The 20,690-nt window shown below is 33.6% G+C and overlaps 1 protein-coding gene across 2 annotated transcripts in view; it reads right to left on the bottom strand.

Annotated features, from left to right (window-relative positions):
• Positions 1–20,690, bottom strand: part of CCSER1 (coiled-coil serine rich protein 1) — a 1,118,997-nt gene that overhangs the window by 486,964 nt on the left and 611,343 nt on the right. Inside the window, exon 10 of one of the 2 annotated variants that reach the window (XM_039845719.1) lies at positions 1,998–3,078. The exons of the other annotated variant lie outside the window; for it this stretch is intronic. Within the exon in view, the coding sequence (XP_039701653.1) occupies positions 3,013–3,078 (66 nt within the window). The 3' untranslated portion in view covers positions 1,998–3,012. Of the gene's footprint in view, positions 1–1,997; positions 3,079–20,690 lie in introns of those variants that run through there. 2 annotated transcript variants of the gene reach the window in all.

Here is a 20,690-nt window from a genome sequence, read left to right as displayed (position 1 = left end):
TAATCGTGATTACTGTTACAAAAAAACAAGAGAGATTTTTTAGAGTGATTACATATGAGAAATTAATAGAGGATAGAACTATACTTAAAGAACTCTGTGACAAGTGCAAAAAACAAAACATGAAAAGCATCTCCTTGTTAAATTTGGATATTATTGCCTCTAGCAGCAAGTTAAATGTGGAAAAGATAGTACATTTTGTTTTTTAAACATTATCAAATTTAGGAAATTATGAAAATGATAGAATTTTGAATACTTTAGCAAGGAAATTTCCATGTGTATCATAATAAAAATTGTATGTGTATAAGATATTCTTATTTTAGTCATTAAAATAATTTAAAACACAACTATATGTCATCAATCTAACTGAGAATTATAATTTGCCTATATTTAAAAATATGATAAGAACATTTAACATGCATATATTTCAGGGCACTGAAAATTAAACTTTCAGAATGAATTAAAATATAAAGTATGTGTTAATAATTATTAAAATATTTAGCAAAAGTATCCTTGGTTTTCCTTCTAAGTAGTTCTCTATATTTGAATAATTCTCACTATTATATAAAATTATTTCCTTAGCTCATATACATCATCTTAGACAGTTAGGCATTAACATAGTAAATCTTCATCATAACAATTATCTCTATTCCATAATGCAAATTTTAGAGAAATTCAATCTTTAATAACACATATGCAGTATGCCATTATCTCTATATGTACACATGTAATATATATATAATTTATATCGAGTTTTGCAGTCATGCAATCAACCAGCATTCTGAAATGAGGAAAACAAAATATCCTGACTTTGATCTGGAACATCTGAGCACAATCCATGGCTTTGAGATGTTAGAAAAGTTACATTAATTGAGAAAGTGACTCAATCTCTTCAAATTCCACTTTTCTTACTTGGAAAAAAAATATGCTTAAACTTAACCATCTCTTACTTTTAGTTAGTGACTGTCAGAGTATTTCAGACAAACATGGCATGCATAATGGTGAAACATAATGTTTCCTTTCATCAATAAATAATAATGATGCATTATTTGCAACAGTCAGATATACTCTGATGCCTCTTGCTTCTTTGTGGAACAATAATCAACCTTAGTTTGTTACAACCTGGAATATAGTACAATAATTACAATGGTTCTTATAAATTTTTCCAAAAACAATAACAATACTTTGACGTTAATGTTTTTAATCTATTTTTAATATAATCAAATACAAAACAACATTTTATAGTTAAATAGACAGATTATATAATAAATATTGTGAGAAGTTCTTAATACATTCTTCTACGAAAGTAAATTAACCTGTAAACATGTTCAGCCCAAGTTCCATATAAAAGAAGAAAGAAGGAAGAAGGAAGAAGGAGGAGGAGGAAGGAGAAGGAAGAGAAGAGAGAAAAAGAAGAGAGAGGAGGAGGAGGAGAAAAAGGAGGAGGAGGAACAGGAGGAAGAGGAGGAGGAGGAGGAGGAAGAAAGGAAAGGAGGAAGAGGAGAAGGAAGGAAAGAAAGAGGAGGAGGAGGAGGAGGAGAAGAAGGGTTTCTGAGCAGCATGAAATGTACTGGTGTTGAGAAATCATAAAATTGTATCTTTTGAGGTAGGTGTCTTTTTATGCTCTTTATTGACAGTTTCTGCTACATTGCTTTTGAGGCAAAAGTAAATTTATTGACCTAATCTACTAACTAATACAAGTTTTTTTTTTTTCCTTTGCATCCTAGTCAAAATAGCTTTAATTGAGATCTTCTTCAGAATGATATTGCCTTCAAGTTGATAAAAATCTTTACTGGGAGTGCTTTATTGTAGGTAATACAGTTTCTTACATTATCTACACTTAAAGTTTTCAAATATAAAATAAGACAATAAAAAGAAAGAGATAAGAATAAGATAGAAAAATAAACTCTAGAAAACTGTTAGAGGAACAAATAGGTTTTTGTAATTTGGATCATAAAAGGGTACTTTAAGGTACAAAGTTAACAAGGACACAGACAATGTTTCCATGTAAATAAATATATTTATAGTTTTATTTTAAAACTGTGGTTTAAATCCAGCATTTGATCATGTATATTATATGTCACATAATGATTCAAATAATTTAAGACATTTTATAACATATCTGAATGATACAACCATTAATCACGATTATTTCATTTCATCTCTTCAAAATAGAGAACTCAGTAAAACCTGCTTTCTTTTCTTTAGCAATATTACCCTGCATCCTGCCCACAAGACTGAGCCACTCTGTGCTCCATCACTGATCCTTGCCACCTGGCCATTTGATAATTAAAGTGAACTATTATAGAAAGTCAATAAACAAGGACACATCAAAATCAGGTAGGGTTGCCAAGTACAGAAGACAGGCTTTCACTTGTGACACACTCAACAAACTTCCCTCAATATAAGGTCCACATCTAGTAAATTTTCTTCACTTGTTTAGAGAAATAGCTTTCTGACTTCCTGTAGTTAGAATAAGACACTTCATTATTTATTCCATTTGAAGACATAGTTAGTTCATCTTTTAGTCTCAATGGAAGGAAAAGAAATAAATAGTTTAGTTCTTCACTAGAAACTGTCCCACTAGAATGGAGAAACTGGAAGCATTATTTTCAAACTTATCCAATATGCATAGAATATGTGGTAAAATTAAGTGAAAACTATAATCAGAGAGACAAATGATATGGATGAGAAAGTTGAACAAAAAATACGTACTGCCAAGTGGAATATTACATTCTAGAATGAGGTGTACACAGAAATAATTTTTAAATAAGTCTATTTTTGTTTTAAAAATAAAACAAGAATAAGGTAGGAATATGTTAGTAGAAACTTCATTCATCAATATTTTATGCAATTTGGTACAAATGCAAAGAGTGTGAAATATAATGAAATGAAAACATTTCTGTATTACATATTCAAAGAAAGAGCTCACATATGGAATAATGGAAAATTAATTATATTCGATATTTAATAGGTCAGTGATTCATGATACATTCCTTATGGTCAAATAATGATTTAACTTAGGTTGAAATTATGTACTGGTTTAAATAAACCTTCAGTGCATGTAGGATTCCACAGGGCCTTGAAAAGAAGAAAACAAAAATAAATAAATGAATGACATCAAGTTAATAAAACAAAATAAAATGAAATTTAATATGAACATAGAAAATGTTGAAACACTTAAATAAAAACAACAACATAAAACTGTTCTATTTATGATTTTCTAAGTCAAAATTGCTATTTTATTTAAATTTATTAAAAAGTTTATATTAGTAATGCTTACAGGCTCCCAACTTCCAGTTAAATACACTTTACTAACAAATACAATGTGAAAGAGGAAAGATATATGGACTAAATTTTATTATTTCCTTGGTATTGTAAGTAGAGTCAAAAATAACAGTTTTATTCAACTCTTTCCTTTATATATTCCTCAAGTAGAAAACTTCAAGAAAATTAAATAATTAAATAATTGGTCAGTCTCACATGGTTCTCCTGATATTTTTGTAAATCATATTTAGTTACCATCCCGGTTCTAAACACAAATCTCCAACAGAATTTTGTCAATCAGAAGCAATTATTTTCATTATTTTTAAATCTCAATACTTCATTGTAGTTTTAAGTGACAGGAAACTAAAACATTTAAAAATCTTTCATTTAAAAAAAAAAAAGAAATCTATTGTTCAGATAATATGGGTAAAAAGAAATACAGGATCCAAGAAGTATAGAATATGTTACCTGCCCCCAAGGAATGTAGAATTTAGTTGCACAGATATAAATACAAAAAAGATAAACTATACTACTAGATGATAGGTTTTATGTGAATATATAGGAGATATATATATGTATGCACACATATATATGCATATCTATACATATATATATATATATATATATCAGTATGTATTGAGAACTAATAATACATAACACTGACAATAAGACAAAAGGTTATATAGGACTGATAACTGCTGAGGCAGTTCTATAACATGAGAGATCACTCCTAGTTTGGGTGATCAAGTCAAGGATATGAGATAGAGCTTGGCCCAAAATGAGAGATATGTTATAGGAGAGGGGTAGTCCAGATAAAATGATTAAAAGCAAAGTAAAAGAAACAAACAAACCAAAACACTAAATAACTGAAACGAGATAAAGTAATTTATGCTGGAGTAGTTTAAGTGCAATAAAAAAATTTATGTTTAGGAACAGTAGGAGCTAAAATTGCATAAATAGTAAAAGGCATTCATTTTAGCAGCTATGGATGCTAAATTGAGGTATGTGAATTTTATCCTTTAAGCCTAGTGAGCCCTTGAGAGAGAGGAAGAGAGGGAGAGGGGAGAGAGAGGAGAGAGAGAGGGGAGAGAGAGAGGGGGAGAGGGGGGAGAGGGGAGAGAGGGAGAGTTTTAAAGTAGAAATAAAACACAATGGAAGTTGTGTGTTTTATTTTTCTGTTTTTGCATATTTATTTGTGGTGTTATATAGATTAAAATGTGCACAGCCTGTGCATAGGCGCACAAGACCAAAACCAACATGAAGAATTCCTAAAGCAGCGAGGAGTATTATAATACTTTCCGTCAAGATGCTTATTCAGGTTTAACTGTTGACCTGTCACTCAAGTTACAGTTCAAGGGCAGCATCCTCAGAAAAGTCTTCCCTGATAAGTCTTTTTTAGGCATAAGATCTCCTGTTAACCTGATTTGTCCCTTAATGTCATCTTTCTGCTTATTTCCATCATGTTTCTTATCACTGTGAAATTCTGTTTAGTTCTATCATTTCTAATTTATTTGCCTTCATCCACTAGAATATCAGGTTTATAAAGAAAAGAAACTTGTCTATTCTCACTCACTGCTAAAATCTCAGTGCCTGGAATATTCTCTTTTTATTTTTATTAAATGACTGTATACATGAAAAGGGTTAAATATCTTATGATGAAAGGAACCACAGGTCTATAACTGTATATTATACATAGAGGCAGATGTATATTTGCCAACTAAACATGTTCTTTAAAAAAAAAAAAAAAGTCTACAGAATCATTAAAATTAACAGATGCCCAGTGCTCAGTATCTGCTCTCCAAATGCTAGTTGAATCAATGTGAAAAAAGTATTGGGAAAATATTTTTATAATTTACGTATTTTAGAAATCTGAATTCTGCTTTCCAAATCACAGTCTAAACCTAAGTCAGCCCACACTTAAGGGAAACACCTCACTGTTCACAAAACTTAACATACACCAACCAAAATCCTCCAACTCAGCTTTAGCAAGCTCACCTTACCCTATAAAACAGGACTTCCTAGACAATCATGCTCTATTTTATCTTGCTGCTTCTAACACTGTATAAAACTTCTGGGCAAGAGCCCAAAATCCCCCAGGGAAAAGTAACCTATTTGTGAGGTACTGCACTCCACAAACGATGGACTGTTTTCACTTGAATAAAAGACTTAAACTCATTACTAAATTGTATTTTTATCATTTGACAGATTGGCAACTAGGATAGAATCTGAAGATCTCAGCTGAAGATTCTGGGTGTGGCTCCCAGATGCAGGTGAAGGTACCTACAGAGCTTTTTTGGGTCGCTGGCCTTCAAGGATCTCTAGTAAGCTTCTCTCAGATGTAGCTCCTCTTATTTTGTGTTCTGAGCTCTTTGAAGTTGTTCTAATTCTTTCAGTTGGAAAATCAGGGTGGAGGAGATTTCAGATTTTTACAGGGTAGAAACTAGAGTGTGAAAGACTCCAGATTTTTACAATAAGACTCATAGGTCTCAGGAACTGTGCACAAGCAGCCAGAAACAGTAAATCTTCTCAAATTAGGAAGCATTATTTCAATGAGAGAAAATAATGAACACCACTCAATCTAAAGAAAGCAGGGACACCTTCTGGGATTTCTGTCCTTTTTGTGATATAGAAATAAGGTACAAATAACTGTACATTTCTAAAACACTGGCAAAAAATAACCAAAAGTCATTGAGAATTACAGTATCCATTCTGGGGCTCTTATAAACTAGACACAGTTATATATACTTATGAAGAGCTTTTGAATGTAGACACTCAAAAACTAAATAAAAAGAATGGGATACTTTCTTCAATCGGTATGCTGATGTCTAACGAAAAGCTACTGAATCAAAAGTCATGTCTCTTAAAGATTCCTTACAAAAAGCTACCATCCAGTTAAAACAAGAGAAATCTAAACAATCAGAAAGACACTCCACACGTGCCTCTAATCAGGACTGTATCCTTTCCTTTCACGCTCTCTCTTCCTAACAGCCCCGAGACTTTCGACTCACTGTTGGGGCTCCCTTCTCATTCTGAAGATCTTATCACTCAATGCCCTTTTAACACTCAGGCCAATAAAAAATCCTAATAAAAACAAGGATGCCTTTAAATTTATTCCCCAAACCACTTTTACACTATGGCCCAGGTCTGAACTATGAGCCATAGTAAAAGACTTCCCTAAATCAAGGAATATCCTCAAAAATTAACTGAGGAATTTAGAATCATGGTTAATGTTTATGACTTAGGACTCAGGAACTTGAAAATGGTTTAGAGAGGCCGACTGGATGAAACCTAAAGGGGAACTTAGATCAGAAGCCAAGCTACTGCCAGAGATGCTAGATGAGCTCGCAAAATGGCTCAGAATTTTTTAAAGGCCATTCCCAGAATATTCCCACTAAGTACAATTTCAACTCTTGTACACACAAAAAAAGAATGAATCAGTAGATTTTAGAACTAGATTCAAAACTTTATTTCTGAGGCATTCAGGTTTTACTGAAATAACTTCCTCAAATCAATCTGCCCTCACTGTCCCTCTTTATAAGCAGCCTCTTCCTGGATCTTCCCAGTATGATCCAGCATAATAGACCAGAATAGAAAAGTCATGACTGGTGATGAAATTTGTATTCTGGCTGAATATTTTTAACATACTTTAGAATTAAGAGAAAAAAGCAAAGCTACCAAATTCACAGCCCTCCAGATCCAACAATTTCAAGGGTTTCAGTTAACAAACAAGTCATCTTATCATTTTAAATTCAAAAGGCCTGACCTATACAAGCCCATGTCACATCTCTGAACAGACAGGATACTGGAAAAGGAACTGTCCCCAAAGAAAACACATGCTGAGACCATCTTTCATACTTCCAGACCACCTCAAAGATGTGGCTCCTAGAGAAATATACAAAAGCTGGTTCCTATAGCTCCTCTAAGTGAATACAGTGAAATTCTAATAAAAATAAATGAAGAAACGTATATAGCTTTAGTAGATACTGGAGTGACCTTACCTATGTTAAGCCCCATATTTTTAAAACAACCAGCCCTCCAAGTGAAAAACAATATAAAATAGTGGGCGTTTCAAAGATACAAAGAGACTACGCATCAAAACCAGATGACCCAAGGACAATCATACTTTTCTTCTTTATTATTCAATCTCTTTGAATTTAATCAGTCAAGACCTTTTATCTAAATTATAAGGGCACAAATTTTACTACCAATAGAGAAATACCCCTTGAATTCCCTGACCAATCTGAATCAGAATTATTATATGCCCTATAATTTATTCTAGATAACACTGAAGATGAGTCATCCTTTGAGACTCTGGAGTTGTCTGAAGTTCCCCAGACTTTTTGGGCAACTTCATTATCAAACATTGGAATAACCAAGAGTGCTGAACTCATAAAAATTGAAAGAGACTCTATCAAACTTTTACCTCAATTGCCTCAATATACATTAAAACTAGAAGCTATGCAAGGACTCACCCCCACTGTCAATTTTTTAATTTCCCAAAGGTTATCTGCCCCTTGTATCAGCCCTTGTTTTTTTTTTTTTTTAATGGAAGAGTTCTAAATTGCAAAGTCGATTTTCCTGAGGATGAGCCATGGAAGAATTTGGGGAGATCCAGGATTCAGGACAGGTGTTCAAAAGTGGGTACACTGAATGAACTAAAAGGATAATCTTTTTCCTGATTTTTCTGGTCTGGGAGGCAAAGGGCTGGACTGCAAAGAATGTTCTTCTCCTCCCAGAGACCCAGAGGAGAGACCTGAGCTTACTCTCTCTTCATAACAATGTTTTCATCCCAAGCCAGATGTTAAAGCACTCTCATTTTTATCAATTAAGAAGCCCAAAGGGCAAGGGTGACGACTCGCCTAAGATTTAAGGGAGATAAATAGAATTGCAATTCCTCATTTTCTGGGGGACCCAATCTAAACGCCTTATTATCACAGGTCCCACCATATCCTAAATGACTCATTATAGTAAACGTATGTTCATTCATCTTTCTCTAGCATTCCTGTGGTTCCAAATAGCCAGTATTTATTTGCCCTTATATGGAACAACAGGCAATATACCCAGACCATAATGCCTCAGGGATTTACTGACGTACTCACCTATTTTCTCAAGCCCTGTATTAAGATCTAAGCACCCTATAATTCCCACAGGGGCCCTCATTGTTACAAAATGTGAGTGATCTATCGCTATGTTCTCCTACTTAGGAAGTCTCTAAATTAAATTCTATATATTTACTTCAACAGTTGGCAAACAAAGGTCACACGGCCTCAAAGGAAAACCGTCAGTTTTGCAAATAGGTTGTTCACTATTTAAGACATGACTTAAGAGTTCAGCGGATTTCACTTTCTCCAAAGCATATACAATTAATACAAAATTTTCTAAAACCTACCACAAAAAAAAACAATATAGAGGGCTTTTAGGCCTGGCAGGATATTGCCAGCTTTGAGTTTCTAATTTTTCCTTGGCAGTTTCCCCCTTTCATGCACTCACCAAAACCTCAGCACTGGAACTGCTACAAAGACAAGCATGACTAAGCATTTACTGAACTTAAGACAGCCCTCCAAAATCCTCCAGGATTGGCCCTACCAACTCTGACAAATGTTTTACCTTATTTGTCCATGAGTGGAATAATCAGGATTTAGGAATTCTAATTCAAGACCAAAGTGGAAGAATGATACTTATTGAATATTATAGAATTCAGTTAGACTCGCTAGCTAGAGCTTACCCAAAGTGCCTTAAGTGTGTTGCAGCTGCAGCTAAATTAGTAGAAGTCTCAGCAGATCTGACCATAGGAAACGATGTTCATCTCCAAACACCTCATGTTTTTCAGAGTCTTCTAAACTTGGCTGTAACTGAACATCTTTCCTCAAGTAGACTCATAACTTATGATCAACTACTTTTATCTCCATCTAATATATATCTTAAATATAACTTTAATCCTGCTACCTTATTTCTCTTATCAGGTAAGGGAGAAGAGCATCATCGTGAGAGTTATTTTCTAATTAGTTACTGCACGTCTACATTTAAAGCATATATTCCCACATAACCCATATTTAATTCAATATGTGGATGGATCCTATATAGAAAACAAACAGGGAAAATATTAAAATATTCAGTAAGTCATTATTGAATATGAGTTAATTGAATGCAGACTTCTCTTACAATGCAATTCAGCACAACAGGAGGAATTACTTGCCTTGACCAGAGCGTGCATACTCATTCAAGAAAAATCAGTTAACATTTACACTGACAGCCTCTATGCCTTTGGCGTGGTTTTGGAATGTTATGAAAACAAAAAGGCTAATTTCAAGCAGGACTCCTATTAAAATCGGGGTACAAGTAGAAGACTTTCTGCCTGCCATTCTACTCCCTTCTAAGCTCACTGTAATTAAGATTGAGGTTCGCACTAAGAGTATTGAGTCCAAGTACCAGGGAAATCCACTGGAAGATTTTCAGGCCAAATCTACTGCATCCAGAGATTGATGAAATCCACTGCATGGCTCAAAGGCCCATTAATTTCCTAACTCAACTTCACACATCACAGGTCATCATTTCACAACGAAGTACTTTCCCTCTAGGGAACAGCAAAACTGAAAATCAAAGGGTTGTAAATTCAATGAGTCCTTCAAGCTCTAGAAGGTCAGGAAGCCTGCCTGGTTCTCCCAGATTTCCTCAAGATGCCCCTAACTCCACACCTGACATTCCATGACACACCAAGGGGCAGAAAAAAATCACCCAAAGTAAGGGACCATATTGGTGGGAAAATTGCCATTAAGGCTACATCTACAGTTTTTAACTGGTGCAAGACCTGTCAAACTCATAATCCTGGTGAAACCATCTAAGTTTCAGGAAGAATAACTCTGCCCCTGATGAGACCACTTGAACATTTGCAAATGGATTTTATTCATTCGCTCTGGCACAAGGTTATCAGTATGCATTAGTCATTGTTCACTTATTTTCTGGATGGGTTGAGGTCTTTCCCTGTAGAAAGGCCAATACGCTTACTATTGAAAGGAAAAAAACTTGTAGAAAATGTTACCCCACCTTGTGATATACCTAGAGAAATTTTCAGCAACTAAGGGGTTATTTCACCAAATTATGCAGGCCCTCAACAAGATGCGCACGCCCCACAGCATCGTCACTGCCCCTGCCGTTCTCAATCACCAAGAAAAGTTGAAAAAAAAACAATAACCAATGGCATTCTCAAACTTAACTATCAAAGTTTTCAGAATCCATAGAACTGCCATGGCCTGACAATTTACCTTTAGCTCTATTTACTCTACAAAGCACACCATATGGAACTCACAAATTAACTCCTTAGGAAATTGTCACAGGAAGACCCATGTCTCTTATGGTCAAACCTCATATTGACACTATTCTGATATACCCTGACATAGCACAGTATTTCAGATCTCTTATGTATTATTCCAAAGCATATTTCCAACAGCTTAAAGAAGGCTTTCCTAATCTATATTCCATGAGCTTTCCTCCTTACAAACTAGAACTCAAGTCTTTGGGAACAGACGTTAAAAAAAAGTCCGCTTTTGCCCCTCAGTGAAAGCGACCCTATCAAGTGCTCCTCACCACCAGCATGGCAGCCAAGTTTCAGGGCATTGGACTCTTGATCTATATTTCTCCGCTGAAGATAGACTTGGACTCCCACCACTGGCCTTCAACTCCAGATTACATGAAGTAGACGACTTCCACCCAAGGTACCAGATCATAACTTCTTTAACTTCAAGCATAAAGTCCTTTTTCTCCTTTTCTTTGTCATTGGCCCAGAAAGAACACTGTCATCTGTATCTCCCAGAACACTGTTGAAGGAGTTAACTTTTCAGACTATAGGACTGGTCATCAAAAAACTCTGATCTGTCCATGATGTAACATACATATTGGTGTTCCCTGTGTCCCTTTTTCTTCCATCCCCATTGTCACCATAAACTACAATCAACTTCCCTTAGGAGTTACTTACAAAATCCAACTTTTAAAGTTAGAACTTCTCATGCTTTGCTTTAACTTCTCTTGTTATAACTGCACGAGCTCAGACAGACAGGAATACTTTTAAAAACATCAATACATGCTCACCACCTCATTCTTATGATTATCCAACAACAAACTGCACATAGAACTGCAAATTTTTCCATAAGTGCCCACTTCTGCAGAGTTTAGAATTTTTATTTTAGAAAATTATCTTCCCAAACTAGATGAAAATCTAACTGCTCCATCATGCTTAATTGGGAAAATGAAAAATTCTAAGCAAATAAATCCATTAATGACATTACTTTAATGGGAGAAGAGTATTCTCCAGAAGGGTTTATTTTCGTTTGTAGCAGTTTTAGGAAAAACATTCTTTTTGGGCCTATGAATGCCTGGATGGCTGGTGCTTAACCAGAGAGTGCCATTTTCACTATCTAACTGTATCCCTAACTTTTCATAATCAAACAGACTTCTCAGTGGTCAACTCCTCTCAATTTGAATTATTGAACCAAACAGGAACTACCAAGAGGCATTCATGATTCCAAAATCAATTCCTTTGGTAGGTCCCTACTCCCTCGTCTAGATGTAAGTGCAAATAAGGTTATGATTATGAATCTCTCCTTAACTCTTGAAGATAACACAGAATCTGCTGCTAAAGTAATAGCTGCCCCCCTAAAATCTCTAGATTCTGTGACCAAAGAAGTTCTTGATGATAGAACAGCCCTTGACTATTTATCGCTGAGCAAGGAGGTGTCTGTGCTGTGGCCAACACCACTTGCGACACTTGGATTAACACTTCTGAGGAAGTTGAGAATCAGAATCACAGAATAAGCCATTTGGCTTGAGAAAGTTACTTTTACAGTGGAGTCTTTTCAATTTGATTTTGGTTTGAAACGTGGGGACCACGGCTTTGGAATGCCCTACAAATGTTGGGTATTATCCTCCTTATAGTCATTCTATAAGGTACGCTGCATACATGTAGCTGCTGGAAACCAGACAAATAATCTCTCTTTACCTAGAATGCCAAAAATGAGATGAAGAAAAGAGTCAACTCAGGCAGAGACCTCAATATCTTAATCCATGATTTCCAGTTTGAGATAGAGCCTGACTCCAAAATAAAGAGCACTAATGCCTTAAATTTCGATCAATACTCTAAGTACAACTCTCAGTAAAATTAAGAGTATTGATCAGAAGGAGGCAACTGATAAAGGAAATTTGTATATTGGAACCCACAAAATGGAAGTTACTCTAGTGGCCAGACTCACTTCTTAAATCTAAACCTAAGTCAGCCCACCCTTACAGGGAAATACCTCATTACATACACTGACCACCATCCTCCAACTCAGCTTTAGCTAGCTCACTTACCCTAGAAGACGGGACCTGTATAGCTACCTTTCCTCACCAGGAAATCCTCGAACACCTAGCCAATCATGGCCCATTCTGTATTGCTGCTTCTAATACTCTGTAAAACTTGCTCTTGTCCAAAATCCCCCCAGGAAGAGTGTTTTCACTGCTTGTGAGTTACTGCATCCCACAACCCATGGATTGTTTTCCCTTGAATAAAGGACATTAAACCCATTATTAAATTGTATTTTCTTTGTCATGTGACAAGTGTATCTTAAGCCTTCTGACATTCAAATTTTTAATAAAACTCTAATCTAGCTCCACTTTATAATATTTTAAAATATGTTAGTAAAATAAAGAGGAAAATATAATAAGTTGAATATGTTCAGAGACACAAATATCACTAAAGTATATGATACTAACATTTCTCTTGCCATAATAATTTATAATATTCTAGTACTTGTCATACAGTGAGGACAAAAAAAACCCCAATACTTTTTTGTCATTTTTAGCTAGCAGAACACGAAGAGGACTGCAAGGAAATATTAAAGTTCAGCTAATGAGAATAAATGATTCCCTATGACTACTCTGTAGAAGACAGCAATAATTAAAAAAAAAACCACAATTCTCTTTATGATTAACCACTATGGCGATATTGTAAATCAGTTACAAAACAGGTAATCTTGGGCTTTAAACATAATGCATTCAATATATTGTCAAATTAGAAAAAAAAACTCCAATACTAAATATTTACTTTAAATAATACTTTAGAAGCGTTTTAATTGTTTCCTCAAAAATTTCCAAGTTATTTTATTTTGCGTAAAAGTAATACTTGAAATTAAATACAATGTACAAACATAATTTCATATCATTATGGCAGTGCTAGGGAGTTTGCTTTTTTAAAATAATATATTTCTACACTGAAATTACAAATGTATTACTATAAAGGCACATATGTTCAATGCAAAATGTGATAAAAAGAGATAAGTAGAAATATGGATATAAAATAATTTATTTCTAACAACCAGAGGTGGTCACATCAACTTTTGTGTATTTATTTTCACATTTTTTCCTTACTAAAATGAGACCATACAGTACATTTTTTAAGTTACTGTACTTGCTTTCCTGCCCAGGTAAGGACATTTATCTTTCCATATCAATATATTTTCACTTTATCTAATAGCTATCTTTGTTCAAATTTCCTCAAATATCCTTCTAAGCACACCTAAAAATAGAAAAACTGGTACCATTAACACCTGCATAGCTACTACCTAGACTCAGTAATTAAGAGTTGCCATAGTTGTTTTTCTATGTTTCTTTTTTCTCTCTCTACACACACACACACACACTTTACACCTGCCACACACACACACACACCACAGATTTTGTTGTCATTTATGTCTCTTTAGTTTGTTTAATTAAGATAATTCCCAATTTTTAATGGCACTTTCCTTCTTTAAGAGTACGTATCAGTTGTCTCAGAATACTGTACATTTGGAATCTGTCTGATTGACTCATGGTATTGTTTTACATATCCATCGACCTCTTGTGTGTTGTATACTGAAAGTTAGGTCTATAAGCTTAAATCATTTCAGGTTAAATGTTTCTGACTATTGATTTATACTCTTTCAGTGGGCATAGTTAAAAAATATTCTTTAGTAAATATGACTTCATGCTGGTAGCTTCTATTTAAATATATTATAGGGTTCTTTCCCTTCAACTTTTTTTTTATTTTCATGATTAAATTTCTTTTCTCTCATCTTGGAACCTTGAGTTTTACTAAAGTTCAATTTAATTATTAGTTGAAACTTACAATATACATAAATAGCTTCAAAATTATTTTAACAGTAGCAATATAATTTTACTACTGAGTCAAATTTTAGAGTTTTCTGCAGTTCTCTTTTTCCTTAGACTATGGCCAACTAAAGATGACCAGAGAAAGTGTTCCAAATTAATTTTTCAAAAATATATTTTCCTGTGGTGATATTAGTTTGATGTACAATTAAGTTTATCTATTTCAAGAAGATTTTAATCTTTTAGTTTTCTTTTTTCATGAAAAGTATATTTAAATATATATTCAAAATATTTCATTTTATTGTCATGTCTTCTACAGTGATCTAAATTTCTCTCTTGCTCTCCCTACGGGTAAATATTTTTATTATTCTGATTTTTGTTACCTGTTCACACAGAAAATATTGCAACTGCTTCATATCTTGATTGTTTCATTTATTAACATAGTATAGAAGTTATACCATATCAGAATAATGATGTTCGCCCTCCCCTCTTTTTTGCCTTTACAGCCCTCCATTTTGTGACTAGGAGCCATTACAAAACAGATTCCCCTCCATTGGACATATGTGTTATTTTCCAACAAATTACAAATAAGGTGCTTAAAGGAAAACCTTATGGAGATGCTATTTTGTATATATGAATCTGTATATTTAGGGTAGACTTTTAGGGATAGCATTGCTGGGTGGAGGAAAAAATATATATATATAATTTTGTTACATTTTTCAAAATTCCCCTCTATAGAAATTTATGCCATATGGTGATACTGTTCTTTAAAAAAAATATACACACATATATATATTTAATGTAAAGTTTAAATGTTCACATGATTGAATGATATCTAGTCACTGAAATTATGAAGTAAAAATTTATTAATATTACAGTAAAGTAATTTTCATTATATTTGAAATGCCAAAAGTATATGTAAATATATGTTTATGTACATGTAATACATATATAATGATTTGGTGTTTACATGTTTATTCTGATATACTAACAAATCAAGATGGAGTAAAAAATTTTTAAAAGAGCAGAAAATAACATATACTCACAAGTAATTTTTGTATATTTTTATGATTTACATTGAGTTTCTTTTACTTTCATATTGCTTAAGACACAAAGAGTGAGTCATTAATGATATTTCCTGAAAGTAGAAAAGTTAATCCTTTCAGATTCAATTAGGGTTTGTAGCAACTTTCCCATAAATTAAAAAAGACTTCTAAGTAACATTTTTGGAACAATATTAAGTGTTTCTTATAATCTTAAAAGTTGAAAAACACTATACTTCCAGTTCTACATTAGTCTTTTCTTAGGCTTAAAAAATAAACAATTCATCAATTTTTTAGGTTATACTTAATGCAATGCAAGAAAATGATAAACCACTTTATAGTACTTTTCTTCTTGAAAAGTACTTTATCTGAAACAAATTTTCCTCTAATTTGATGGATTAAATCCAAATCTTAAAATTATAAAAAATATCTACAGAATAATGACAAATCTGAAGAAATTGATATGTAAAGAACTTTGACTCTTCTAAGTAGTCTCAACTGCAAATTAAGCTCTTTTGGTATAAATTTTCTCTATAGTAACTCAGCCTTATAAATTTCAAATATCAATTAACATCTTAACAATGTGGTGTCATATAAAAGTATCATTTCCTGGTATTTTTACTTTATAGAGCATGAGGTAAATGTTATACATGTGGCTCTTTTTAGGAAACTTTCTGTAATGCAATATCATGAAAATTTCCACTTCTTTGCCTATTTGGTATGAAGCCAAACATTTATGAAACTTTTTTTCCTTTAGCTGTTTACAGTGTTTCTGAAAACACTTTACACTTTATTTTAAAACACTTGTTAAAGAGAACAGCACAGGCCCCAAATGTGTCACTTGTGCTAAAGCCCGTGACACTAAACCTAGATTTAATACCTCACCTAATTGGTATTGCAACCTCTCCCAAGAACATAACCCTAATCAACCAGTCTGGAATTTTCTGATCAATGCTGATGAGGTAATTGGTCATGTGGGACCTCTCTATACCCCACAGAAAGAGGCAATCTGCATGATAAAAAATCTTTGCTGCTCCTTTCCTCTCAAAAGATGATGCCCAAGTCTAAAAATAATCCTTTTTCCCTTGTTATGAGCTCCCTTGCCCCACCTTTCCTCCTATAAAAACCTTCCATTTATAAAACCCCTTGGAGCACTCTTCTAGTTGCTAGATGGATTGCCCTAGGATTCATGAAACACTTAATAAAGCCAATTAGATCTTCAAGTTTACTCGAATGAATTTTGTTTTTTAACACACTAATTATCTATTATTGTAATGTCTTTTTCCCCCTAAAATCACTAACAGAACTTTTATTTGCAGAAGGTACAAGCTAGTGAAACAAGCTTGCCACCCTCAAATATGCTTTTTTAGCACAAATATTATCCTGAGCAGGTTATTTTTAAGAAAGTGAAGACATAAGAAATAGCTCTGAAAACAGTAAAATTTATCTTTTGTAAGAGACATTTACACTTATAAGGAAAATCTTTATTTTTAAGGGTGTCTCCCTCTTAGTACCAGAAAGTGAAGGATGATGTAATCTTTAGAAACTCATCAGTGGAGGAGGTACCCATTTAAATCTGCAAAACTGTAAACTTGTTTATTGTACTTTTACTGGTAACCTCCTATACTGGTGTAATCATGCAAAAACTTCACTTCTTTACAATGACTTTTTTCTTTTTTCTTTCTACTTGATTCAAACTGGCCTTGTCTAGCCTAATAACATTGTTTTCTTTCCTCATCCTTCCAACTTTGCACATGTTGCACATCAAGCCCGTAGGACATCAGATTCTGGTCAGCATCAAACAGTCTTAGGAAAAAAAGCCTCAGGTCTGTTGACTACAGAAACAGAGTTTCAGTCAAACTAAAGATAACATCTTGACCTCAGTTGTGTTTCAGCTCCAGATCAGTAAAGGCAAAATGCAATGCCATGACTGACAACAGGGCCTTGGCCAATCAGTAGAGTCCATGACCCTAACTCTCTAAGTTACCATGACTAATGAATTTTCCCCCATATAATCTATCTTCTAGAGGACATCAGGGAGCTACGTCTTTGAGTGCTAGCTTACCTGTATCTCTGGGCTTGGTGTCCTTTCTTTAAATAAAACCTTTCTTTGCTGTTTGTATCTCATTTGGCTTTGAGGCAAAAAGGCAAACGAACCCCCTTTAGTTCAGTAACACTGGCCTCCCATCTTCCCCATTTCTCAACATCTTTCTTTGTCTTTAGTTGGAAATGGTATTTAAGGTGGTGGCTTGGGCCGTTTCGGGGAGTAACTCAGTTTTCCTGGGCATCTCCCATGTATGTGGGAGGTATACATGTTACTAAACTTCTGTTTTTCTCCATTAAGCTGTCTTTTATTATAGGGCATTCTCAGCCACAAACCTATAAAGGTAGGGGGAAAGTTATTTTTCCTCTACATAATTTAAACTATATAAAATACTTGTGAATTCTTTTGTCTTTTATTTTAATGAATATTTTTATAATTAAAAGAACTTTTATAGTTAACACCTAGACTTGCCTTTTCTCCCATGAGGATTTCAACCACAAATTCTCTCAACAAAAGAATTATCAATTACCTAATTCTTTGTAGCCAGAGCTGAATTAAAGACCTGGAGGCATTTCAGGAATGATATGGCTCCTAGATAAAGATTCAGGATTTTATAAAGAAGCAGTCAATGCAATACTATAAAAACAACTGCATGTTGGCACTTATATTTTAAAATCACTGGTTAGGTTGATTTGAACTTAACGCTTTGTTCTAAAAGGTACAAAGCAGTCATTTCAAAATATGTTAGATATGACAAAGTATTATAAAATAATAATACAGGATAACAATATACACTTCTGTGGGTTTTTTTGTGTGAATAAAGTAAAATAATACATATTAATTTGTTATAGATTTTTAGTATTATAAAAATATTAGAGTCTCTTAATTAATCTATTCATTTATTTTTCATCAAGTACTTACTGAGTGCTTTCTATATGTTTCCTTTACTGGCTAACCTCTGATAAAGGAGATGTGCTAATATACAATAAAGCCTAGTCATACACCTAAAGTATATAAATTTGATTCTGCCTGTGCTGGAAGAAGGGGATAGAGAGAGTACATGCTAAAAGAGAGAGAAAAAGCAAACATAATTTGCATAGCATGGTTGATTGTACCCAGCTCTCTTCTCAGTGCTTACACTAAGTGAATATACTCTGTGAAGGCTGAGTTGGCTGTTCCCTCAGGTAGTCTGTGTTCCCTTGGTGTGAAGTCTCTTATGCACTGGGTTTGATTCTAGGATTTAATGGTACAGAATGCATTTTTTCCATACTGCATGACCTCTAAATGAAGCACATATTACAAAAGGAGTTCTGACTAAAAGTGATTCTCACTTCACCTCCTTCAAGTCCCACATCAGACCTCACCCTCAGACCTGTCCAGATTACCTTGTTTAAAAGTTCTGGTCATACCCGTAACCTCCACCCCTATATTCACACTTATCCTTTCCCTGTGCTATTTTAACTTTTCACACTGCACTTAGCACCTTCAATGTACTATATATTTTACTTATTATATTTACTGTTTTTATAAATTTCCCCATACAAAATGCAAGCTCTCTGAAGGAATATGGGTTGTTTGATTAAAGGATGTATCCCAAGTATCTAGAACAAGGCCTGGCTTTCAGGGGCACTTAGTAATTGAATGCATGTAGGAATTTTCAAAAGTGATATCCTTAGAGCTACACCACTGGATAAGCTGCAACTCCTCCATTACATGTTAATAAATACTTGTGGCAAATTATCATGTTTCCTGTGTTTTTAATCAATGTTCTTGTCTGAAACTTATCCTCAATATATGAAAAACTGTAGTCAAAAGAAAACCTGCAATATATCATTTAATTTTTAATTCAGATTTTTTAATTTGTAAAAAATAAACCAAAATACCTGAGAGATAAGTAAATATAAGTAAAGTATGTGGGGGGATACGCTCATATACTAAATGCTGGGGCATGTTGTTGCACAATCAGGAGAAGTACTGATTTTAAGAAAGATGATCAGCAATGAATGGATCTTAAATAGAAAGCTTTAATTGAAAACTATAGTTGATTAGCAGGTGGGTGAGAGATCCTAATTGATAAGTTATTCAATTTTTAGAATCGGGCTTAATTCATAGGCTGACATAATATATTAATAACAGAAAATACTCTTCTGCTTTGTCTAATAATAAAAAAATTACAGTAAAAACTAATCATTCTTGTTATTTAACATGATGAATTATTTTTATATTTGCTAGAACTCCCTGCACACCGCTAACTGTGCCAGAAGGACGTCCAAAATAGAATCTAAGAAAAGTAACATAAAGTGAGAATACACAGATAATTGAATTAAGTTTTAAAAAAATATGTATTCATAATACAGCTGGTATTACTATTTCTTTTCTTAGCATATAAGTAGAAAACTGCACTTATAAAGCAAATCGCACCATTTGGAAAATGTGCTAAAATATTTGAAAACCACACAGTGGTATGAGCATACATTTCCAAACTGATTTATGCTTTACTCATATGTGATTGAGACAAAGTCTGTGTGATGCCACAATTCAATCCATTTTAAATAGGCAAATTAAAACCACCAATGACATTTAAACTAATAGTGATTACTAATAATTGAATATTTGATGAAATACCCAATAATTTCAAAACTCAAAGAAAATATGAACAAAATTTTGCAAGTTCAAGACTAATAAACATTTTTTATTACATGTAAATAAAAAACACATGCTAATGAAAAGAACCCTTATGAAACTTTAGTACTTTTGCCTAAAAGAGCAACTTAGAGACCCTATGACTATCCTGAGTCTAGTTCAGGCACTAGTTGAAAAGAAAATTTATATTTAAAGTCAATCAGCCACATTTAAAAAGCCAATCTTTTGTAGAACATCAAAAGGAAGTTAAAGAAAAAGCTATCTATGAAGATGTCAGATTAATAAAAGTATCAGAATTTTCTCAGTGTTAGAATATAAAATCTTCACTGCAGCATTTTGGTTTTTTAACCAAAATGTTATTTGCAGTTGTTCAAGCTATAAAATATTTACAGACATCATATGTGCTATGTTGAAACATCTAGTAACATAGCTGATGTAATCAGAGGAATCTACCTCTTAACGTAATCTTCTAATCGGCTACTCGACTACATCTATTCATCTTCTATACTGTTCATCTTCTACAACACGAGTGACACCTAAGAAACTATTCTTTGATCTTTCAATAAACTAAGCCTGTACAG

Source organism: Pteropus medius, unplaced genomic scaffold (assembly GCF_902729225.1).
Source record: "Pteropus medius unplaced genomic scaffold, Ma_sr-lr_union100, whole genome shotgun sequence".
Classification (NCBI taxonomy): Eukaryota; Metazoa; Chordata; class Mammalia; order Chiroptera; family Pteropodidae; genus Pteropus; species Pteropus medius.
The sequence above is the reverse complement of the archived record's forward strand: the minus strand, read 5'-3'. Positions and strand labels throughout refer to the sequence as shown.